This window comes from Serinus canaria, chromosome 4 (genome assembly GCF_022539315.1).
Source record: "Serinus canaria isolate serCan28SL12 chromosome 4, serCan2020, whole genome shotgun sequence".
In the NCBI taxonomy this organism is placed as follows: domain Eukaryota; kingdom Metazoa; phylum Chordata; class Aves; order Passeriformes; family Fringillidae; genus Serinus; species Serinus canaria.
Window position 1 is genome coordinate 20,893,694 of NC_066317.1, and position 24,888 is coordinate 20,918,581.

General features: G+C 40.9%; 1 protein-coding gene across 2 annotated transcripts in view; it reads left to right on the forward strand.

The window, feature by feature from the left end:
• Window positions 1-24,888, forward strand: part of BMPR1B (bone morphogenetic protein receptor type 1B) — a 231,757-nt gene that overhangs the window by 201,945 nt on the left and 4,924 nt on the right. For both annotated transcript variants that reach the window (XM_030239132.2, XM_050973467.1), the window contains 7 exons: window positions 7,436-7,538; window positions 8,478-8,580; window positions 14,624-14,720; window positions 15,516-15,654; window positions 20,580-20,772; window positions 21,205-21,502; window positions 23,806-23,981. In XM_030239132.2, the coding sequence (XP_030094992.1) occupies window positions 7,436-7,538; window positions 8,478-8,580; window positions 14,624-14,720; window positions 15,516-15,654; window positions 20,580-20,772; window positions 21,205-21,502; window positions 23,806-23,981 (1,109 nt within the window). The remainder of the gene's footprint in view (window positions 1-7,435; window positions 7,539-8,477; window positions 8,581-14,623; window positions 14,721-15,515; window positions 15,655-20,579; window positions 20,773-21,204; window positions 21,503-23,805; window positions 23,982-24,888) is intronic.

Sequence of the window (24,888 nt, forward strand, 5' to 3'; positions counted from 1 at the left end):
TTTTACATAACACTTGTTTTAATGAATTGCATGTGGAATATTCTGAAGGTTGAACTTTGTTTATAAAGGAGCGTGCAGTTAATGAGAGGAGACCTAATGGAGATATATTGAAATGTCAATAAATGCCTATAAATTTATAATCACTCTCAATAGAATACTATTTATAAGAACCGTGGTCTTTGTTTGTGTCTACAGCAGCTGTATCTCTAGGTCTTTAAGGCTTTGGGTTTGTTTGGTTTTTTTTTTTTTTTTTTTTTTTTTTTGTTTGTTTGTTTCTATGCTAAAAGGAAAACTATCTTGAGGTGAAGTGTTGAGTATTTTTGTCTACTAGCTGTAGTCTTCTGTTTAATTTGTTTAATTTTGGGCTTAGAGTAGTACAGATTTCTCATCTTTTTTGGATTCTGCTTCCTCAGGGCCTTTTGGCTCCCTGGGGGAGAGTCAGCCCCAGATGTGCACAATCTCCTTGAAGGCTCAGCACTGGTGTGTGTTGCCCTGGCAGTGGCTGAAGCAAGCAAATGTGACTGAGGGTACCTGGTGGGGGACCAAGATGCTGTTCCCCTACCCAAAAGCAGCTCTTGCTGGACACATATGATTGCTGTTGAGTGAAGGGTGAGTGAGGGTTTGAATGAACCTGTCTTGGCTGGAGGTACAGGCACAGTTTGCTTTAGCTGCAGCAAAGCTGGGCCGAGCTCTTCATGTTCCATAGGAGGGATTTAAACTTCTCTGCTTGGCTAGAAGCAGGTGTGATACTGGAGATGCCAACTCTCAGCCTGGTGGAGCTGTGGGAGTCAGAGAGGCATAGCAGCAGGGCACAGATGTGAGCCCAGCTGGAGATGCAGTGCTGTTTGAGGTGAGATTGCCTAATGTTGTGTCAGCTCTTCAAGGCAGTGTATCTAAAAGATCAGTGGGGAAAGCCCAAGGTTGCTGAAGGCACTGATTGCTTTGCTGGATTTTTGAGTGTGGGTTTGCAGCCTGACTTTATTCTTCTCAGCCTGCAGTTTCCTACTAGAACATATCAAAGTTTTGGTGACAGCTGTAAATACCATTCCCCCTTTGTAACCTCTTCCTACAAGCCCATGCTCCAGCCAGGGGTTAGCTCTCACATGACAGTTTAAAAAGCTGTAAAACCCCACTCTGATACCAATTTGCTGGTCCCCTGCAGTGTCAAATCAGCTGTTTCCTGTTCCTGCCCAGCAAGAGCCACAGCTTTCCTATCTGCTGTCTCACACATGCAGCAACAGGGAATTTGCAGATGACTTTAAATCCTTGAATTAGGAAGCACAAAGGGATCAATGTTAAGGAACTGACTGAACAAAATTTATCCCCCAGCTGGGTAGGCTTGCTTCTGCCCATTGCTTTGTAGGCATCATTGATGTGAAGTATTTTCCATGGAACTATGGGTGAATGTCCTGTTAGAATGGATTTGTGCTTTTTCCCTCACTGCAGTACTTTAAAGAAACTCTCTTCAGAGTCTCCTTTACGGTGTCAAATGTCAAGCTTTTTTTTTAGGTGTTTATGCCCAAGGATAGGCAGTTAAGTGGTAATAAAATACAAAATTGTAACCCCTTTTGTCTTCATAATCCTTGAAGACTTCAGGCTTGAATGTTCTGCTTTATTGCCAGAATGATTTTTTCCAATTTAGACATCAAAATAATAATTGAAGCTGGAATCTATCCATCAAATATTAATCACTTTTCTGTTCAGTCAGGAGTTTCCTGAAACAGTCAGGAGACTTGCTTTAGATCAGGTCCTCTCTCCTGCCCTGTGCTGTCATCTGAGCAGCACCCACCTTGCCCCTTGCCCAGTGAGCAGCAGCGTAAGTGAAAAATTGCTGAGGAGTTTGGAGTAATATAAAACAAATTAGATTAATTTAAATGCACTGCCTTCATGGCTTGTCAGCAGTAATCATGTTCATGATAGTGATCATTGCTATGGCTCCCACTGCCTTGGTGTGAGAGCCGTAGTGAGGTGTGAAGGACTCAACACCCCTTGTTTTCCCTGCATCTCTTCAACTGGTAGCGTAATAATTGCTTTTTTAAATTCCCTTCTGCATAGCTGGAATTATAGATTACAGAGAAAATAAGATCCTGAGCCTTCTGTTGGGAAAGAGGGGTTATTAGGTGTCTGGCTAGCTGGTTATTAGGTATCTGCTTAGTTGGCTGGATAGAGACAAAATTTCAAAAGATTTGAGCACAACCAACCATGTTAGCAGGGATTATAAATTTCCCCTGAGTTTTGATATCATCCTACAAGTCAGGCAGTAACTTTTGTATTTCATTCTGTGTCAATGACTGTTGGCACAATTTTAAAGCACTTGGGGAATCACTGAGAGTCACTATAAAGGAGGTTTCCCCATTTGGAAGTTCAAGAAGTACCAAATGCAGTGTTTGTCTGAAGAATAAATTGAATGCTTCAGATTAAAAGTTACTGCATTAATTATCTGCTTGCCTCAGATGTAGCCACTGAAAGCCTTTTGTATTTTATATTTTTTAGGAAAAATTTAAAAATCAAGCCTCTTGTCAGCTCTATCAATCTGTTAAGATTTAGGCTGTGCTTGAACCTTCAGAGTTGGACCTGCCAGCCCAACAGGAATGAGCCAGTGTGTTCTGGGGCACCCAAAGGCCTGGCAAAGCTCTGAAACCCAGGAAATTCACTGAGTACATCCACAGGGCTTGGGCTCTGGACAGTATCAGCCCCTGTCCTTACCAGGGTTCTTACTAAAGCAGTGAAGCATTTTATGAGCCCAGGAGCAAGAACCTCTGAAAGTTCAATGCAAAAGCATTTCCAGCTGTGTTTAAATTAAAACTCTCAGAATAGAATAGCTATTCTTATTGCAATCACCATTAAAATTTTCTGCTAAAAAACAGTCTCTCATCTCACATGAAGATTCCTATCTGCTGCCACAGGTATTCAGCTCTAAAGTACATATCTGGCCCACAGAACCAGGGGTCTGAATGTTTATATAAAATGAGGACATCTGGTGGCCATTTAAAATCCTCTCCATAATTGTATTTGTAGAAATTTAAAAGCCAATATTCTTTAACCATGTCTATATCAAATCCTTCAACAGCCTGCTGCGTTCCTTTACAGAATTTCCCTTTCTTTATACTTCTGCAGTTTAAGTCCAACAATACTTTGGAGAGCTAAGGATAACACTGCAGCCTAGAAGGCAGAATGCTTTTCTGTCTGAGCAGAAAGCCACAGCTCTAGTTAGAGTGTGCTTTAAAAAATGGGGCAGTCCCTGAGCACAGTGAAGTTTTGGAAGACTCATTGCAGGGTGAGCTCATCAAGGGAGGGTTAATGCCAAAGTTTAGCTAAAGGGGACCGAGCCAGGGGCTGAGGCTGATATCCTCACTCACCAGGACCCCATTTCCCCATGGATATGTGAACACAACAGGCAGAAACAGCTCCTTCAGTAGCCCTTCCCATGGTGGAGACAGGCACTCCTGTACCACTGCCCTGGGCTTCTGGGTAGGGGGAAAGAGGAGTCACAAGTGGGGCCACTCTGGGCACTCAAGGCCCTGACAGATGAAACCTCTGGAGAAGGCTCACAATCCTCTGCTTGCAAAGGCTGTGCTAAACTGCTGCAACTGCTGCGTGTTGAAACTTTATTCTTCTTTCTGAACATCTGTGCAATTCATAAAAGGCTTTCAGTAAAGAAGGTCAAAGCTGCTTTGAACACAACCAGGACCTTGTTTTACTGTTCCATTTCAAGTTTTCTGTGTTCAGAGTGAATGCGTGGACAGTTGTGTCTGATCATAATTAATTGCATATTTTAAAACACGGTGTTATGATTAATTGGCTTTGACTGTAATGGGATTGCAGTAAAGACAGAGGCTAATTAGGTGCCTTGTCTCACTCTATTTTCCTGTACAAATAAATGCTGACAGTTTTAAAGATTGGGCTGATAAAGTTTAAGTTCCTATGTGTTGCCTACTAGATTGTATTTCTGCCCAACCGTGTCTTTGGTTATCTAAAGCAATAAAATAATTAAGTTACTTTTTCAGTGTTTCCAAAGGTGATAAAACTCACCTGAGTGATGTTATTTTAATTGTCCTGTTCTCCAGATGATATGCTTGAATTTTCTTTGTAATTTGGTATGTGGAAAAAAACCCCAAAAAACTCAGTGCTTTGACAGTGGCCAAAGCACTGTGTTCAGACAACTTTTGTTTTGATCAGCTTTAATTTTTAGGGAAAAGTTGAATGTTTTTCTGATAAAGGAGCTATGGTGAGATCTTAAATGTTAGCCTTTCAATTTTTTAATGTTTATGTTCATTTTGAAATTTCCTCTTTTATACAGGAAATTTTAAAATAATTTCTAAAATAGAGCAGAGACTTGTCATGTGTATTTGGATGGAAGTGAAAAAATGCTCTTGCTCTTTCTGGTATCAAAATGAGGAGTATAAAAAAGTAGTAGTACTTGTATGGACTCATTTGAAATCAGATTAAAGATAAGGGACCTGTTCATCAAATTATGAAAGTTACGTTTCTCTTTGTGATAGGCACTGAATGAGAGAAAGGTGTTGCTTTTCAAAGTTATGTGTTGCCATCCCTGGCTGTGTCACACACTCACAGAGCTGGGTGGGAAATCTCCAGCAGGCAGGTTTTGGTGGCTGAGGAATCACATCTTCTGTGAGAAGTGGCTGCTGGCCAGTGGGGACATCTGTGTGAGCAGATGCAAAGCTGTTGGCCTTGGTTCCTCTCTTGTGACTTTTAGGAAAGGTCTGAGTTAAGATCCCTGCTTTCTTTGTGGCAATCTGTAATTGTAGCAGCCCCTTCTATATCATTGTCTGTCAGTGTTGCACTACTAACTCCCTTTATTTTCCTGGCATTTGACTTGGCTGTCAGAATTCACTCTTGGCAAATCTGTGACACAGCAAATCTGGGCTTATTAGTGATCACATCCAAAGTGAATTTAATCACTCTCCTGCACCATACTCTAATAAGATGGTGCTTCAGTGGAGGAGGTTAGTGGATGTATCCAGTTGTATCTACACTGAATTCCTTCTTTACACATCATTTGCAGAAGCAAATTACACAAAATTAGAGTTCACATTACATTACAGATTTTAAGAAAATAGCAGTTCTATACTAGAGGGTTTTTTTTCTAGGAAGTGGAGAATAGGTTTTTCATATTGCTTTGCAAGTGTCAGTGATGTACAGATGCTTCTTTTTCTGTAGTCACCAAAACAAGTATAAAATTTGAGACTGCACACATCTCTGACTTGTTTCTTACGGCTGTATTAGTAAGTTTCATTTCTACCCTAGTCAGGTGTGAGGTGGGGAAATCAATAAAACAGCAGGGGTGTGCCCTGCCCTTTTTCTTGCAGTGTGTGGTCCATTTGACATCCTGTGAACCAGGAGAACAGGTTGGGGCGAGGGGGAGAAGCAGGTAGGAGATAATTTTTTCTTTTCAGAAGGGTCCCTTCTCCCTCTCACCCAAGCACCTCAGAAATTCTCAAAGATAATGAGTTCTTACCTTGCATGAAAGCTGTTTGTAGTTTGGTTTTATTTTTTCTTTTAGAGGTAGAAACAAGCAGTAGCAGTGTTTTTTCTGCTCAGTAATGCTATTTTTTTCTCTCCCTTCTCCTTCATTATTCTAACATCTGTAAAGAATATGGTTTAGACTTATTGTTAGAGCTTTATAACTTCTTTGTTTTGCTCTACCCAACCTAATTTTTTCTTTTTAAATTTGGAGTAAAATTTTTAGAGGGACTAAAGTGCATGAGGAGCCTGACTTCAATTTCCATAAGTGAGCTGAGAATCAGAGTCCCATAGGACAAGTCAGAAAAATAGAATTAAAACAGCTGAATTTCTGTTTCTTTTTCTCCCTTTTGCACACAATTTGGCTTTCCTTCTCCTGCTTTTCTTTGATGAACCAAGAGTTTTGAGTTTTTCTGCTGGGGCCTGTTAGCTGTAGAGTCCACTTTTGTGTTTCACTTGATAGCAATTTATTGTTTTGTTTCTCTGTCCCTTGGGTTAAACTTACTCATTATTTTGAATCAAAGGCACCATGCAAACAAATAAAATCTAATCTAATATAATATTCTTCTCTAATGGATTCCTTGCAGTCTCTCTTGGCAATCCTATTGTTCCTATCTTTTCACTCAAGCAATGACATCAAGGTGGCTGTTGCCCAGAAGGGTTGCTGTCTCCTTTGCCTCACCCTTGTGTACAATGTAAAGAAGGGCAGAAGCCATTGCTGGCTTCCCTGAGAAAGTAATTTGTAATGTGCAGTTGGTTACTTTTCAGATCCAGGAGTCATGACAGATTATTATTTGAAGTAATAAGCTTACTGTGGCTAGACCCTGCCCCGCTAATATAAAAATATGCCCCAGAAAATATTTGACGTGATCCTCTGCAGCATCTCTCGGTTGTGTAGCTAATACTTACAAATTGTCTTTGCCTCCTAAATGTGTAACTGTGGCTCTTGTTTCCTACATCTTCATTGCCTTTGCTGCTGGTGCTCTTTAGACTCTTGTTTCATTCAAGTAAGGAGCAAATCATCTGAAATTTTGCTGTATTTAAGTTTTCTAATCTTTTTTTCTTTTTATTTCCTTGTTTTAACTGAGTTTGTTTCTTCTCTTCTGAAAAATACTCATTGCACATAATAGCCACTGTTATTTTCCTTGAGCAAATAACAGAATATTTTATTTTTCTGTGACTTAAATGTTTTATATTAAAGAGTTTTTTCTTTATTTTCTTCCTGCAAGTCTGTCAGTTTTTGTTTCTTGCACGTTACGCATGCCCATCAGAGTGCTGAGAACTTAAGGTACAGCAGTCTCAATAAAATGCAGCCACCCTTTCCATGCCCTCCACTCCCTCTTTCCATAGCATTCAGGCATTTGACCTTCATCAAGGAAGGACATTTATCACCAGCCCCATCTAGCCATCTGTTAGTGTACTTGCCCTCCCTGGTGCACGTTCCTGTAAACGGAAGCATTATGGATCACTTCAGGCTTATAACCCAAGTAAACATCTATGAAGGGTGTTGATGATAACTCAAGGACTCATAGACACAGGAGTGTTGCAGTTCATAATATGGTTAAAACAGGAATCACAAATCACTCTTGGTAATATTTTACCTTTAGTATCTCAGAAGTGTTTCTTTCTTCAGGTCTGCACCGTGGTGCAAGTGTTGGTGCCTTGTTCCCACACTCAGGGCAGACCTTGTGTAGCACTGTGTAGGTTTCCAAATGACCACAGGCAGAGAGCTGGGGTGCTTGTTAGTGGGGTTTAGGCTGTGAAATGTTGCAAAGGTAAGTGCCCAGCTCTGAGGCAGAGCCTCTTTTGTGTGTGCAGCAGCCCCGGAGTGTGCATTTGTGAATGGCAGATTTGCTTGGCAAGGAGAACAGTTTAAGACAATATTCAGCAGCATATTTTCCACTTTTCACATTTCAGTGCCTTTTCCTGATTCATTCTTTCCAATCCACAGCACTGATGGCTACTGCTTCACCATAATAGAAGAGGATGAGTCCGGTGGACATTTAGTCACCAAGGGATGTCTTGGATTAGAGGGCTCAGACTTCCAGTGTCGGGTGAGGAAGCATTTTCTGCCACAGTGTCACTTGAATTTTTGATAGTTTTCAATTAAAGTGCAGTCAACTGACATTGCTGTATTCATGTTTTCCACTTCTGTTCCTTTGGCAGATGGCTGATCTTCACTGATTACTGAGGGGGAGTGCATTTGTATCCCCAAAAGATGATACTATTGATCCTCCTAATAATAACTCATGTTTTTGGTTTTGGCACTGCTGCTACTAGTAACATTCCCACTCAGAGGAAGTTTGGATTTAGAGAACTGCAGTGTGAACTCCTCAAATCTCCATGCTAGCTAAAGTTAGTTAGGATATTGTTTGATGGACTGCAGCAACATCTATGTCTTATATGCAGCTGCACATTGGTTTGGGATTTTTGGTGCCAGATATTCCATTCAAGTACAGTAATCACCTGATGGAAAACAAATATCAAATGCAGGAATGGAAGGGATGTGGAAGATGGAGCAACGTTAGCCTTAAATGGTTTTAGATGAGTACAGGAATGATTTCATCATTATGCTAATGGAAGGTATTTTATCCAGCTTCCCACAAAAACAGAAATTGCAGCTAAATTAGTCCATGCAGCAATTCCTGTATTACCCTGGCTAACCTGCTTTGGATACCCGTATTTACTCATTTTTGGTCTAATTGATGGATGTATGTGACCTTCACACTTCTGACTTGCACCGTTAGAGAAAGTCAGTCCCTTCTGCAGCATTAAGGCACCAACAGGAGTAAGTTTGGAGTGAATTAATGTCTCGATTACCTGGATGAAATATTGCTGGATATGCTGGTTGGCAGAAATCCTTACTCCACTCATCCTAGGAATCTGCAGCAGATTGCAGTCCAGCTAGCAAGCACATCTTTCAAGTGCCAGAATGACCGTGTATATTTACAACACGGGTAATGACTTGCTTTCCATCTGAATGCTTGTTGCAGGACACTCCTATTCCACACCAAAGAAGATCTATTGAATGTTGCACAGGCCAAGATTACTGTAACAGACACCTTCATCCTACGCTGCCACCACTGAAGAATCGAGGTAAGGGAACAAAATCCAGTCCTAAGCTGATTTTTTTCCTGCTGTTGGTTCTTGTGCCTTAGGGAAAAATAGAGCATGGACTGAAGCACCCCTATCCAAAAGCATGTGATTAGAGAGATAAATGGCATTAAACAGTATTTCTCCATTCCTGTGGGTGGTGCTGATGCTTGCTGTTATTTCTGCTGCACACATGCAGTGAACACAAGATGCATTAGAGCTCCATGATGCTGTCCTAGCACAGACCTGCTGAGAAGTCAGAGATCATCTCAAAGACCTAGGCTGGTCGTGGCAGAGGATGACTCTTGCTGTGTATTTTTTTAGCCTGATAATAAAATGGAATCCTCTCTCCAGTCCCTGTAACACGCATTACTCTCATTCATAACTCCACACACAAATTGGTCAGTTCAAGTTGACACAAGTCTGTAAGTTTTTCTTATTTGCAAGACCTGATCATCCAGCACTGGGATAATAATGACTCACTAAATTGTGTTTTTTATGTGAACAATGTAGCTGAAAAAAGAATGTAGGGTAAGAACCCACACAATTTAAAAAAAAAAAAATAATTGACAGCAAACAGGCATGTATTAACTTAGTAGATGCTGAGGCAAGGCTTTAGCATTTTTGTTTGTTTAAACATCACTTTCGGAAAGCTGGTAAAACTGTTTTTTTCTCGGTGTTCAGAATAAATTTTATAGAAGTGTATTCCTAAGTAAGTGTAAATTCATCCATAATAAACTCCTGGCATTTGCAGGAATTTGGTAGTCAGCATCGAGTCAGTTCAGGGTTGCAGAAGAATTTACGGTCGTGGTGTTCTGTGTTGAAGATCCATATCGGCGCACAGATGCACTCTTAATTTCACCAACAGCAGATACTTACACAAATGCATGGTCAGAGAAAGCCTTCACTCATGTAAGCTGTTCCCTTCAGGCCTGTGAAATTCGGCACAGATGGGCTGCAGAGTCAGGCCTTTGGAGAGTAGTATGTAAATACTTCACTGTTTACTAGCAAGGCATTAAGGCAGCGAAACCTCATAAAATTCTGACTTCCAGCAGAAGAGTTATGTACTACTTTGTTGGTTTATTTAATTTTAAAAAGTTCTTTGGACTGAGAGAGGAGCTCCAAAAAGCAGTCAATATTTGTTCACACTTACTTAGTCTTTCATTAAATATCAGTTTGGAAAACACTGCCATGATTTCTTCTTGCTACTGGCTGAGTTTGTTCTACATTAGGACTACTCAAAATTACTGAATCAGAGCCTAACATTAGACATCCATCTATTAAGAATTTAGTTACATGGCAATGCTATCTTCTACTTACAAAGAAAGCAATGAACCAAGCTTTTGGTAGAGGCAGAAGGTGTTTGGACTGATGTTGAGTTTGTCCTGTGTGTATATAGGGTAAATAAAGTATCACTGGAGAACCATGGTGGCAGAGAGAATATTTTTTTAAAAGAAAAATTTCAGCGAGCTGGAGCAGGGTTCTAGCTGTTCTGTGTTGCAAAGTTGACTATCTTAGCATGGCAGACAAAAGGTGATGTAGTAACTGAACATACTCAAAAGATCTTTATTTTTTAAAAATAAGCTCTCACACTACCAGCATCCTGACAGTGTTTTGTAGAAATGCATTTCAGGAACTGCTTGAATAAATTTGGCTGAACAGGGCTAAGTCACCACCTTTATTAAAGCCTTAGGTTAAAATGTTATTCTTAATGCCAGGCCTGTTTTAATTTGTTGCTGCTGTATCCTAGTGTGAAACCTCAGAAAAAAAAGAGCCCTAATTTGAACCACAGGCCCTCACTGCAAATAAGTACAAATTCTGTCTACAAATACATGCTACTGCCAGTGCCCAGTACTGTAGCTGTGATCATTGTTTCTACTGGAAGCATTTGGATTAGGCTGTGATTGTCTGAGTAATGTTAGGATTGTATATCAAATTTAACATGAACTGTAAGTACAGAGAAAGAGAGGTGAACTTAAAAACAAGCTTCCTGGAATAACCTTCTGGCCTTCAGGGTTCCATGAAAGACAGGTGTGCTCCTCAGCATCTAAAAAACAAACAGAAGTTTGGCTTCTGATGAACTCACATCTGAGGTGATACCTCATGGGAAGCAAAGTCTAGGGGGAGCATGCAGCTGCAGGTCAGAGGCTGATGAAATCAAAACTGACCCGTGCACCAAGCTAACAGCTACAAAGGCAAGTGACTTGTTTTCTCTAAGTGCTTTTCCAGGCCTGACATGTGCTGCAAGGCAAGATTTATGCCACACCCTATCCTTCTCCTCTTCCTCCCTGGAAAGAAAGGAGGACCACATGCAAGAAAGTGAGAGCTAGAAAAATTAACACCGGTCCAAGCAAGGCTTGTTAAGTAAAATGGAAGAAACAGCAGCTAAGCCTAAGTTTTGAGCTCATCTTGGTACAGAACTAGCAGGATAAAATATCCCAGAGAAACCATTAAACTCTTGTGCCAGCTATACATCTGTCTTATTAAGGAAATGAAAGTCATAATTGGGTCTGATATAACACCTCTGCTTTAAACAATAAAAGATATTCCTGGAAATCCCAGCGAAAGCACAGGCTGAGACTAGTCAAGAGGAGAAATATGTCTTTACTGATTTAGAGCCTATATAAGCAGAAGTGGTGGTGCCACCGTGTCTGGCTCCCTGCCTGTATAGCTAGTGATGAATGGGCAAGGGAATGATGGGGTTTGATGTGTGCACAGTCTCCACGCCTCAGATTTCACTGCCGTTTTTACTTGGATAGCTGTAACATTCTGAGCTGGAGGGACCTGGGGTGGGAGAAGAACCTCCTCCCCCTTTGATATGCTGACTTCTGAACCTTCTGGGTGGCATTTTCAATGCACTCCTCAGCATGGTCCCTCTGATGACAGTGAGTGAAACGAGTGGTGGAGGAGGGGGAAATTGCAGGAGAAAAACAGAGAGGCAGCTTGGTCTCATTGAGCTCCCTGCTGTCACCAGCCTGCACCACTATTTTCCTACAACATGGAGCTGTTAATGGGCTGTTTGCTGGGCTGCACTGTTATCAGCCAGCCAAGGTATGTGAAGAAGCCTCCCAAACCTACAGTGTGTTTGTTTTGCACTTCCCACACCATGCTCCCAGTAACCGCTCACTGCTGCCTCCCTGGAAGCTGCTGCTTATTCTCATAACCCTGCTGCTTGGCACCTTGCAGTTCCAAGTGACACAGCAGTCAAAAACACAGCACTGGACTTCTTAAAGGACAGGGTGCCTTCATCATGTAAACTGGCACTGACCAGGACCCACCACAGTGTTCACCACAGGGCCCACAAGGGAGTCCCTAGACACACTCACAGCTGAGCTGCCCCATCCCTCCTCCTGGTCAAATAGTGCAGGGAAAGGGAGGCTTGTCCTGCTCCTCTGCAGGGAACAGCCTTGGCTGGAGGAACAGGAGAAGAAATGCAGCCTGGCTCAGTGCAGCAGAACCAACAGCCATTGCTGGTGTAAGGATGGGGACTTGCATTTAATCTTGTGTTGTCCACACACACACCAGCAGGTTTATGAAGTCCTCAAGTGAGGCAGCAAATAAAATCCTGCCAAAATGCTTTAAAAACGCAAGAAGTGTTTGAAAGGTGGGACAATAGCTCACTTTACCATCAGTGTTGCCTCTCAAATAGCCAAATAAATAGAAAGGCATATGGAACTTACTGTCCCCTCCTGTGAGAGCCAGTTGCATGCCCATGCTGTGCAGTGAAGCGCTGCTAAAGCTGTGCCACTGCTGGCATGTGGACACCACCCACCACAAGAGGGTAAGCTGTACATCTGGTCAAAATCCTGTTTCCTGCTCCCAGCAAGGAGATCAGGACATGTTCCTTTATGTCTTTCATGCTTTCCTTACACTTGCTTCACATAATTGCATTTGGGTACCCAAAGAATTTTGCAGTGTCAGAAGCTGAAGTTCATCTGAGAGCCACACAGCACTTCCAAAACGCCTTCTGGCCTCTGGGAAAACCAAACTGCATTTACTTACTTTTCTGAATGGCAGAAGCCCATTAGAAACATTGAGCATAAGGTTTGGATCACTTAAACCCTAAAAATTGTTGGAATTTGAGTCAAGATTTCAGCATGTTTGCCATCCCTCTCCAAATGTACGTACTCATCCACGCCCAGGCAGCGCGAACAACTTTGCAGGCAATACTGTGTCTGCAAAAATGCACAGATTTCCATAGCTTTAACATCTAGCAGACACAAGTCTAAGACCTGAGTTGTTCCCTCTTCATCTGACATCAGTTTTCGTTACTGCTAAGCACAGAAGCTCAGCTTCCATCGGGTTGTACTGTGTGAAGGGGGAGAGCCCTTGCTGTGGGTGGTTATCCGGGGTTCTCCCAGGTATGGAATGCCGCCTCATGGTCTCTGTGCTCTGCTTGTTCATCTGATGGGCTGGGACATCTGAAACTGTTTCAACCCACACATTTTAGAGGGAGGTGGTGCTGACACAGGCTGCTCACAAAGCCCAAACCAGAGCCCTCAGCCCTCAGCTGCCATCACCTTCACGAGAGCTCTGGATTCCCCGGTGGGCTCTCGGTTTCGACCCACAGCCCACTTGGAGTGGCAGGCCAGGGATAAATCTGCTGTGGCAGGCAGAAGGATGGGCTCGAGGGTTTTCCTGATAGACATCGTGTCATTGTCCCCTGTCAAAGGCATCAGCCATGTCCTGAATGTTTACATTCCCAGTGCTCCCAGAGCAGGCAGTGGCAGGTTAAAACATGACCAGTGTGGTCAGGAGGTGTGTTGGCAGGTAATCTCTGTTTGTAGTGGAAAGGGGAAGGAAAGAAATTCTTGAGGAGAAAACAAAAAGAAAAAAAAAAAAGAGAGAGAAACTGGATCTTGAAAATAAAAGAGTCTGAGAGTAAACTAAGAGTCCCTGAGGAATCTCCTGGTCTCATTACCCTTGTAAATCTGAAACATAATAACATCGTTCCAGGACCAGTCAATAAGGATAGATTTCTTGCATTCTCCGATGTGTCAGGCATTGGAGTGAAGGATGCAAGACAGCAAGGCTGGAAGAGCTTCAGAAAACATGGCCCTCATTTGCATTATCCCCTTTGTTATTGGAAGGGTGGTTTGTGTATGTACAGGCTGAAATACTATCATTTTGAGAGTTTGAGTGGCAGGGGAGGTTAAAAAAGAGTAGAGCTGGATGTCTTTGTTTTTCAGCATAGAAGCATGCATGAAGGTCAGACTTGGTTGCCTGAGCTGAGAATTGAAATTTAGAGATTATTGTTATACTTTAAAGAGAATATGAGACTCCTGTACAAAGGTTGACTGAAACATTTTAATAGTTTTTATGCAACAGCATTTCCTACAAGTTACTTGTCACATTTGATTTTCAAAGTGTTTTGCAGAAAAGCCACTGGAAGGATAGTTTTGCCCACGAGCATAGGAAGGACTTGCTGGCACACAGGGCTGCTATAGAGCAGATGGAGAAGAAAATTCTTGCTCAGATGTTTAAAACAGGATCTAAGAGACAAATTGTTCTGTAATGATGGAAATATTACACTTTCAAGGCCTCTCATGGCCTGCTTTGTTGGAGGTTGAATGGTCTACTGTGTCTTCCCTTCTAGATTAAATGCAGTTTGGTGAATGGTTTGGTTTGGTTTGGTTTGGTTTGATTTGGTTTGGTTTTCTTAGTTACTCATTAAGATGCTGCTTAATCTGAAGCATCAGTTTAAAAAAGGCAGTGATTTTTGCACTTCCTGATTAATCACTCAGGTTAAGACCCAGAGCTACGGGTCTTGATTGATTTTTCATTCAGACAAACAGGGAATTGCAAATCAAGGCAATGTTTTGCCTGAGTGAGGACTGAGAAAACAAATTGGTTTTTTTGACTCTGGAACTGTCAGTTCTGTCCTGGTCAGTGAGGGTCAAAGAGGAAGCTCACAAAATCCAGGAGTATCCTGTACAGGAATTACAAGGAAAAAGTAGAAATGATCCTGTGCTCAATGCACTTCTCACATTGACTTTATACCATCTCCCTTTCTAAATTTTCCACCTTTCTCATTTTTTAATCCCAGACTTTGCTGAAGGAAACATTCACCACAAGGCCCTGCTGATCTCAGTGACTGTTTGCAGCATCCTTCTGGTACTTATCATCATATTCTGCTACTTCAGGTAAATATGGAATATTTTGGCAGCTTGTTAATTTTCCTCCCAGCATTTATCTTTTTATAGATTTAGGAAATTGAAAAAAAAGTGGGCCTTAAGGCAAAGAAATAAGAAACTGTAATTTTATCATGAGAAATACATTTCTATTTTATTGATGCTATTCACGGGTATGCCTGTGTGATGGATTTCATACAGAATCTTTCACTCTACATCCTTAAAAGCCATTCAGGTAGAAGCACAGATTATTCTTTACTAGAAGGCCAAAGGACAAATTTTATAGGGAAATTTTTGTAAGGGAAATATATCTGAGACTTCTAAATTTGTTTGTGTGATGAAGAGCTGTTCATAAAAAAAAGAAGACAATACAGAAATGTCAGTAAATGTGTCTAGAGTGTTGTCATAATCTACATACATTTTAATTGTTTGGCACTTTTTTCACATATTCTCAGATTCCTTGCCTTACCTCCTCTGGCTCCTAGAAATGCACTGCAGACAATAAAATAAATTTACTTCCTTGGTCAGTGTTTTAGACATATTTAAGTTTCTGAAAGGAAAACATTTGGTTGCTTTGCAAATTTAACCCAGACTGCATGGCCCGTGAATGTTATACTTAGAATTTTGATGATGTAAACAGTTGCTAAAAATAAAAAAACTTTTGGCCAGCGAGTCCAGTGTATTCCTCAGGGAAGCAGAGAAATCTGTTAGTCTGTAAGTGAAGGAAATGTGAAGGACATGTGCCTTATTCATTGCACATGTGCTCATTGTACTGAAAACTCATTTCGTTTTCGTGTAAAACGTCAGGTACAAGCGCCAAGAGACGAGGCCCCACTACAGCATCGGGCTGGAGCAGGATGAGACCTTCATTCCCCCCGGAGAGTCCCTGAAGGATTTGATCGAGCAGTCCCAGAGCTCAGGCAGCGGGTCCGGGCTCCCTCTCCTGGTAAGGAAGCAATATTATTTTAGTGCACAGTTCAAAGGCAAAAATGTGCAGAGGGAGAAGAGACACAAAAAAATAGATTTACATGTCCTCAGTTTTGTTTTAGTTTTTGGGGGGTTTTTTGCTGTTTTTGTTTGGTTTGGTTTGGTTTTTGTTTTTGTTTTTGTTTTTGTTTTTGTTTTTGTTTTGTTTTTGTTTTTTCTTTTTTTTTTCCCTCTACCAGAAATGACACGGAATTAGACTGGTGAACAGCTGCTTTAGAAGCAGGGGACCTTTTTCATGTGAACTAAGCTGAAAAAGGTTAGGGTTATTTTTCTGCCTCATTTAATTTCTTATTTTAGATACCATAGGGTAAGTATAGGCTAAGACAGCTCATGGAAGTAGATCAGGATTTACTCCAGTGTGCAGGACAGTGCCTGGCCCACTGATCTTGTCTTCTTCCTTTGTATGTGCAACACACAGTAGGATTTCAACCACTGACACGTCACCTTTTTCCAAAGTTCTTTTTCTAAAGTTTCTACAGTTCCCTTTTTCTAAAGGGAACTGTAACTTCTCAGACGTGCAGCCTTTTTATTTGTAGGCTTCACTTTCCTTTCAGAAGTTAAGGGGTATTTCTTTTTCCTTGTAGTATGGCAATCTCAAAAGTTAATGGGATGGGGTTTGTGATTGTTTCTGAACAGACTCCAGGATTTCTAAACCTGCTGAAAAGGCAGAACGATCTGTAGCAATATATTTCTGTTCACCAGGGGGTTTTGTTTCTGGGGAACAACATTGTAGAAAAGAACTGGTAAAAAAGCTAGGTTACTTATTTAAAATAAGTGCCTCTGAGAAATTGGAAGATTTCATTTTCATTTTTCAGAGTGGATATGTCCCTCCTGTCTTCCAAACCTATTAGTTTCTATTGATGCTACTACTGCAGGTGTTATCCAGCTTCCAAGTACCATGTACTATCTGGCTGGTTTTTGCCCACACATATTTTTTAAACACCCTAAAGAAGACATTAAATGAGAAGTTTTATGTTTCCTTAAAAATAAATCAACAGGCTCTGTCCTATCCCATGCCAGTGTCCTTCTAGCACCCTGTAGTGGTTTTGGTTCACTAATTTGAGATTTTCTGGCCAATGGAAAGGGAGAGATTTTGTGTGCAGTTTAGGACCATTCCTGATGAGTTTCCAGTTGATTTAATTGTGAGGGATTATTCCTTTTTTTGCTTTGGGGTTTGGTTGTTTTGTTTTTTGGTGGGGTTTTTTTGGTTTTTTTTTGTTTGTTTGGTTTTTTTTGTTATTTTTTTTACATAATACCTGCCACATCAAGGTCTTAATCTTCACTTGTTCCAATCACATAAAAAAAAGTTATAATTTCGAGCAAATACAAGGAACTTGGTTGTACTTCTCTGAGAAGATGTGTTTCCAGCAGCCTGTGTGGGTAGCAGGTGCCCTGGGGCACCTCACAGCAATGCATGGTTCAGTCCTTCATCCCAGGATCCCGAAACAGCTGGAGCAATGCTGGTTATGACTGGTGGTTCTTTATGCCTTCCCCTGTCCCAGTGAGCAGTTTGAAGGATGGATCTGTGGTCTGTCTCAGTGCTGTCCCCAGGTCTGCTCTTGTAGTGGATGGGAGAACCAGCTCCTGCTGCTGGGCTGCTGTAGTGGCCAAGGTGACATCCCAGCTGGGGCACTGCTCAGCACCTCTCCAGCTTGGAGACTCTGCAGCCTCTGGACCAAGACTTTTTCTTTCAGGAACTCTCCCTCCCCATCTTCCCCCTTGCTTACAAAAACCCCATGCTGTTGTTTTTATAAGTAGTGATTTTGGGTGGAAGAGAAGAAGATGGGTCTTGCACTTGGCAGTAGATGTTTGCTGCATTTCCCAGACTGCTGCAACCACTCTGAGCTCACCAGGAATGCACAGAGTGGTACCTCTGGGCCCATGCCTGAAACCAGGGTACAGAAGGTGCCTGGCAGTAATGCCGTGGTCTTTGTTGTACTAGAGCTTATTTTTAACCTTGTTTCTTATGCAAAGGCTGAAACATCCAGGGTTATAACTTCAGGAAAGTAAGATGCAAATTTACCTCAAGACGTCACCTTATGCTAACCAGTTATGTTCTTCTTATGTGTAGAACATTATTCTAATGGGTACAAATATTATACCCAAAACAAGTATTAGCCAAGAATTTGTCAGTATGACATTCAGCAAGGGTTCTCTCTCCTGACCTGTCTGTAGCTCTGACAGAAGAGTTTGCTGCACGTCAAATGCTGCAAAATGGTCTGTCTGAAGAGATTGCTGAACTGCAGTTTGGTCTCTACCTTCTCACACATTTTTTTCATAATTTCCCTTTCAATTAACTTTGGAAGGGCTTTTCAAGGGACTTCGTCTGAGCCATAGGTATGAATTCTCTGTTCAAAATATTAAATTTACAAAAGGTTGGTCTGTCTAAATTTTCATCTGCAGTAGCTGAACATGTTTAGCTGAATGCCAGGAAAGTAGAAATAGTTGGTAATTAGATTGTTTCCACTCAGGGAGACAAAAGAAGAGGTCATGTAACCTTACCTGACTGCTTACAGAGCTCAAGCAGCAAAATACACAGATTTAAAAAGAAATAAGAAACCCCCAGCCCCACTCAGTGTAAATAACTCACACGAGCACATCATTCAGCGTGCTTATGAAATCAGTTCAGCCAACGATTTGGATTGACCTATTTGTTTTAGAAATCATAATTGGTTTATGATTCAAGAAGGAGCTGAATTCCTTAAAAAAAAAAATAAATTGTTCATAGGAAATCATTTGACCAGTTCTAGCAAGACAAAACCAGGTTAAGGCCTTTCACATAGTATTCTGCCGCCTGAAAACCCATAACAGAAATGTGTTTTTCATTTTCTTAATGTAATTTAATAAGGAACTTTTCATCATTAAGTATTGTAATTGCATGTACTTTATGATGCCATTACATATATTTACACAAATTAAGTTATTTGATGTAACTACATTATTGTTCAGGATGCATTTTTAAAATGGGCAAAATAGAAAGCAACAATGCTAAAATGACATTACAAAATGTTACAGCAAAATTCCAATGTAATATAACTATTGTTCAATCACTATATGAGAGTATAAAAGATAAATCAGTTTAAAAAATTAAGGCTAATCTCTATTGTTGGCTTTCATTGATGTTAATCAAAAACAATGGCACTGAAGCTACCATCTTGAACATCTAATAATACAGTGCAGGGCTGGAAAAATGGAATTCTGTTTAAATGACAGAAGAAGAAAATCAGGATATTTGAAATAGCTTTGCATAGTACCACAGTATGTTTTGCTTCTTAAAATTTTTCAATATGAAAACCAGTGGTTCACTTAAAAAAGGAATGATGACAGACCTGTCCTAATAGGTTTTGAGTTTGTCTTTGGATGCACATTCATGCTGCAGTCATGGCACATTCATGGCAGTCCTGCCTGGCATTCCCAAAATGGTGGTTTCCACTGGACCTCCCAAGCACAACAAAGGAAGAAAATTATTTAAAAAAATCAAATTTTTTTCATTTCTGTCAGCCAAGACTGCAAAGTATTTTTGATTTCATGAAATGAGCATGATTTCATGTTAGATTCACTTGCTGCAGTAACCTGCTGGAGGTTTGTATCTGGATGGTGGCAAACCGGAGCAAGAAGCCACAAATTTGGACTTGTCCAGATTTTGCCAATTGCTTGGGCCAGATGAAAATCTTGTCACATTGGCAGAAGGATTCTTTCAAAATCTTACCAGATCCTACCAGACAAAAACTCTTTAGCTGTGGGTTGAACTGGCAATGCTGTAGCACAAGAGGGTGACATTTTAAATCCCCTGTCCTGTTATATTCAGTTGAGGCAGAGTCAGCCCCAACTCTGAATTGTGTCGCAGCATCCACTCGCATTCTTATTTGTGAACTTTTAGAAAGACACGATCTGCAGACATGCTCAAATCTTATGATGAGATCATAAGTGCCCATTTGTCCAAGATTTTTTGTGACTGTAAAAGCTTGTTAAATGTAGAGGCAGTCTGTCATCCTTGTGAAGAGTATCTCTGCAATGCTGCTGCAGACATTGATCTTGCAGTAGCTATGATTTTAGCCTTAGCTCACAGTACAGCCACTGACAAAGCTGGCACAGACACTGGAAGGAGCTGTTCTTTCAAATATTTTTGGAGGAAATTGCTATTTATGAATACATAATTATGATTATTTAAATCAATGTAGGCACATGTGTTTTAACTCTGTAAGTAGTGATTGAGGTTCCTAACCAAATATATATTTTGAAATAATTAGGCATGGCAATTTAAAGGAAGGTGTTTGGAAGTATCATCCTTTAAAAAAAAAAAAAAAAAAAAAAAAAGGTAATTCTGTAATTTTGCTATTTTTGGATCTCTGATAGCCTTTTGACTCTTGTGAGCCCTAGCCTTGAGTCTCAGCAGTGTTGGCTGTGTAAAAAACATCCCTATATTAATGAAAATATGTTACCTACCCCTTTGGAATTTGGACTGCACTGAGGTGACCAGGAGTGTTTTCTGTCCAAACTTTTCCAAAAATAACAAAAAAAAATTCCACCAATTCTGCTACATTCTGCAGAAAAATTTTAAAAAAATTCAGGGTGCAGGGACAAACGTTTCCTTTACTGCCTGATGTAGTTTCTTGAGAGACCACAGTATATCTTGAGTATGCATGGAAAGGCTTCTTTTTAGTGGTGGGAATGTCCTCCCATTTGCTCCAGAACACACAGCAGTGTGTTCTGGAGCAAATGGGAGCATCTTCAATTGTGGAGTGTTGCTGAAATCCATGTCACAATGGCTGCATATTCCACTCTCTTCTGGGCTGGTTGTGTGGGAAGCAGACCCAGGAGGAGGGAGGTGAATGCAGAGATTTCCACTGAGCAAGGTGTAAGATTTGCCTTGGCATTTCACAGGTGCAAAGGACCATTGCAAAACAGATTCAGATGGTGAAGCAGATTGGAAAAGGTCGCTATGGAGAAGTCTGGATGGGAAAGTGGCGTGGAGAAAAGGTTGCAGTGAAAGTGTTTTTTACTACAGAGGAGGCCAGCTGGTTCAGAGAAACAGAAATCTACCAGACTGTCCTGATGAGGCATGAAAATATTCTTGGTGAGTGAAGCGAAAGAGAATTATTTGATGGTGAGCAGGTTTTTAAGATTAGCAATTTTGTATTTGCTGTTATCTGATGTCCTTTCCGATATGCTTTGTTTCCCCCTGTGCTCAGCAATTAGCCACCCCGTGCTTTTCAAAGGAAAGTTGTTTAAAGGATTTCTGAAACAAAAGTAAAAGTTTAAAAATAGTGAGGTTTAGGGGTTGTAATTCCAAACACAACATGTCTGTTTTCAGCCATCTGGGCTTCTGAGAGTACATTAAAGGCTAGAGGTGAGGCACAGTTGTATGGAAGTAAGATGAAAAGAATTAAATACGTTATTAAAACAAACCTGCTGAAATGGATGACAGTCCAGAGTTCTGAGCAGTCCAAAAAAAAAAACCCCATGAGAAGTATTAATTTGAAAATAACCTTTTTTTTCCTTTTTGCAGGATTCATTGCTGCAGATATTAAAGGTACAGGATCTTGGACCCAGCTGTATCTTATCACTGACTACCATGAGAATGGCTCACTTTATGATTACCTAAAATCTACTACCTTGGACACCAAAGCCATGCTGAAACTGGCTTACTCCTCTGTCAGTGGCTTGTGCCACCTGCACACTGAGATCTTCAGCACTCAGGGCAAACCTGCTATTGCCCACCGTGACCTAAAGAGTAAGAATATCCTGGTAAAAAAGAATGGCACCTGCTGTATAGCAGATTTGGGCTTGGCTGTTAAATTTATCAGGTGAGTGGAAGTGAGGGGGGCTGAAGGGAAGTTAATAAATCAAGTGCAAAAGTTTCCTTACTTGTTGACTGAGTGTGCACGTGTGAACAAGCACCTGCAGTGTGTGTGCACACCTGGGCTCTGCTCATCTGTGTGGGAGGTCACCTGTGTGGGGGAGAATGCCATGTCAGCACCTCATGCAGGTGCATAAATGGTTGCTTTTTGATTGTTTAAGCACATTAGCTGCATTTGTTTAAAGGTTTGGTTTTCATCACTGCATCCTCTTTGGCTGCCCCAGTTTTGCTGGCACACAGTGAAAGGACACAGCACTGACAGGTTGAAGTCACATTGTCACTGAAGCATTCAGCTTGTCTGATCCCGTGAAAATCCACTCCCAACTTAGAGAGAAAAATGCTAATAATTTGCACTAGTTACTAACTAGGATTTATTGAAAAGGACCCCATTTGGGCTGCCTTTTGTTTCATTTCCTACAAATCAAATTGCCGAGGTACAGATTCGATTTTTGAAATGGCTTTTAAATTTGATTTTAAAAAATGGTTGTGTGTTTAAACAACTTGGAAAAAGCAGACGAGTAGAACTTACTCACTCCTGGGATTCATAAGGAGCCACTGCTCTCTGACAGCTCTGCTCAAAAGCAGCTTGAGCTCTCAGCGGTGGTCCTGGTGGTGGAGGTGCGTGTTCCGAAGCTTCTGATTTTTCTGTACACAGAAATGTGTCCAGAATACATAGACTGAAGGTTTCCATTTCACAGGTCAGCTTTGAAACCGTGCACTCCCTGGAGTATTAAAGAGATTCAGGAATTCTGTACAAATCTTGAACAGAAATTATTCAGAGTGAAAGGAAGGGCAGTTTTCATGTTCCCTTCTTACCGTTCACTTACCTGCCGGGTTCCTTGGTGAGGCATTTCCCTTATGAGCCTGACCTTTCTTCAGGAGACAAGAAAGGAATATTTTTACTTTGAGGAACAGAGGCCTAGAAAACAACTTGAAAATACACAATAAAAAGTTCTGGGGAAGAAATTCGCCCTTTGCAGGTGTACTTTGCCTGGCAAATACAGAGCAGCAGCACACTGCTTGGCTGCGAATGAAGAAGAGCTAGGAATTACCAAGTGCTGTTGCAAAAGAAGGTGAAATATGGATTTTTCACACTCCAGATGGAATTTATGTTATGTACTTGGCTTGTTTTCATACTGAATCCTTTCTCCGACAGCATTTCGCATGCAACAGCAAGGAACAGAAAATACTTGGAAGGGGTGTGCTCTGCTAAAGCTAATGATTCTAGTAAAATTCTTTGTGTTTCCATTTCATTTGAAATAATGCAAGATAATGCAGGTCACTGGATTTATGTTACATTCTTGCAGGGGTACAGTAGTGCCACTAGCATAGTATGATTTAATGACCAGTGTAGGTGACTGGTTGTACCACAGACTCAGCTTTTCTTCATGTCAGAAGGGGAAAAAAAATTGCTGTACATGAAGAAAACTGTAGAAATACAATTATTCTGTGAGCATCTGTTGTATCCACCATATTTAAAATGCATGCATTTTGAAGGTGAATAAAGGAAAACAGACCTTTTTAAGCAAACTGGAATATATACCATATATTAAACTTTTAAATACATTGAAACTGATGTAGCTGAATCTGAGTTAATAAGAAAAACAAGAATCCAATCACATAATTAATGGGGATTTTTTTCCCCGTTCCTTGTCTCTTCTGGTCAATGTGTGAGGTGTGACACATTTGCTTAGATGTTTTTTATGCATTTATCTCTCTCTGTTTGCATATCTTGATGTGTAAAGGTTGGAAGGGATCAAACATAATGCATGCAAAAATAATAGTTAGATTCATCTGTCTTGCAGATCTGATTTGCTACAGCTTAGAGACACTGCCCCAGCTACTTAGTATCCCCCATTAATTGCTGAGACTGAAGCATTAGGTGGTGGAGTATGTTAAGAAAACAGCTTTTAATGAAGATTTGATTGTTATCACTAACATTAGAGCTAGAGCTAATGCTAATGAAATCTCACAAATGTTACAGCATCCCTGTTGAGTCTTATCTCCATTGTGGTTCTGCATTTGAATGCTTAACATAGCCTCAGGCGGGTCAGCCTTTTAAGGAGGGTTGCCTTCACACTAAGAGGCTTTTCTTGCAAGAATTGTTCCATTAAGATTATGCATTACTTTTGACCTTGTTTGAGAGTGGATGTGATGTGGATTTTCTACTTCTTCCATCTAAATTGCTTTATTTTCAACCCACTTTACTGCATGTTTGATGCCTCTTTTTTCTCCTTCTTTTTCCCATAGTGACACAAATGAGGTAGACATCCCTCCCAATACCCGTGTAGGAACAAAACGTTATATGCCTCCTGAGGTGCTGGATGAAAGCTTGAATAGAAATCACTTTCAGTCCTACATCATGGCTGATATGTACAGTTTTGGACTCATCCTTTGGGAGATAGCAAGGAGATGTGTTTCAGGAGGTAAAGAGCTGGGAGATCGCTTTTAATTGTGTCACTGAACCTCAAGCCTTCCATTACACCTTTTTCTCTGGGTAATTGTTTTTACAGTAATAAACAGATGTGGGTAAACCACACAGGTAACTCTCTTAATATCTGTTCTCTTGTTGAAACTTATTTTAAAGCATCAGTCAGTGCTATTTCAACAGCAGAGACTGAGACTGTATTTTAATGGCTCGTTTGAAGGCAGCTGATGCCTGCAATGAGGAAGTGTGGAACTCATTTGGGGACCTTTTCTAAAGGCATCACGTTTCTGCTGGACTGGGGGTGTTCAGTTAATTTAGCAGAAAGAAAATAGTGGTTTCTTAGTTTAGTTAAGAGTTAAATGAAAGGAGGAGGACAAACAATTTGGGGTTTGCTGTTCTACTCTTTGAAATAACTAATCTGTTTACAAGACAAGTAACAAAACACTGGAGGGAGGGAAGTGGCACTTATTACATCACTGTCATACCAGTGATGTGCTTCATTTCCCTCTTTCTGCTCAGTGTAGTGCAGAAAGTGATGGGTGTTTTTACCTCTCTTTTGCCACTGAGAAAGTTAAATGCACAGAAATGACTTGGTAGCAGTTCTGTGCCAGTTTGGTGGTAAGAGTAGAGCATGTCTCTCTTGGGTCTCTGCTACCTTCAGCATACCTTATGGGTCTTTAAATCGTGCCGAATGCTCACCCTAGAGAAGCTGAATGTTGCCAATGGGCAGCAGGATCCCTCTGTTTAAAAGCTGGTGATGCGGATTGTACCATTGTGAGATGAAATCTGTGCACACAGAATGGTACCTTGCCATGTTCTGAAAAGGCACAGAAATGCCCTTTAGTATTTTCCAGGTCCACTGATAAGAAGGAGTCCTAACTCAAGATTAATTTAAGGTTCTCTCT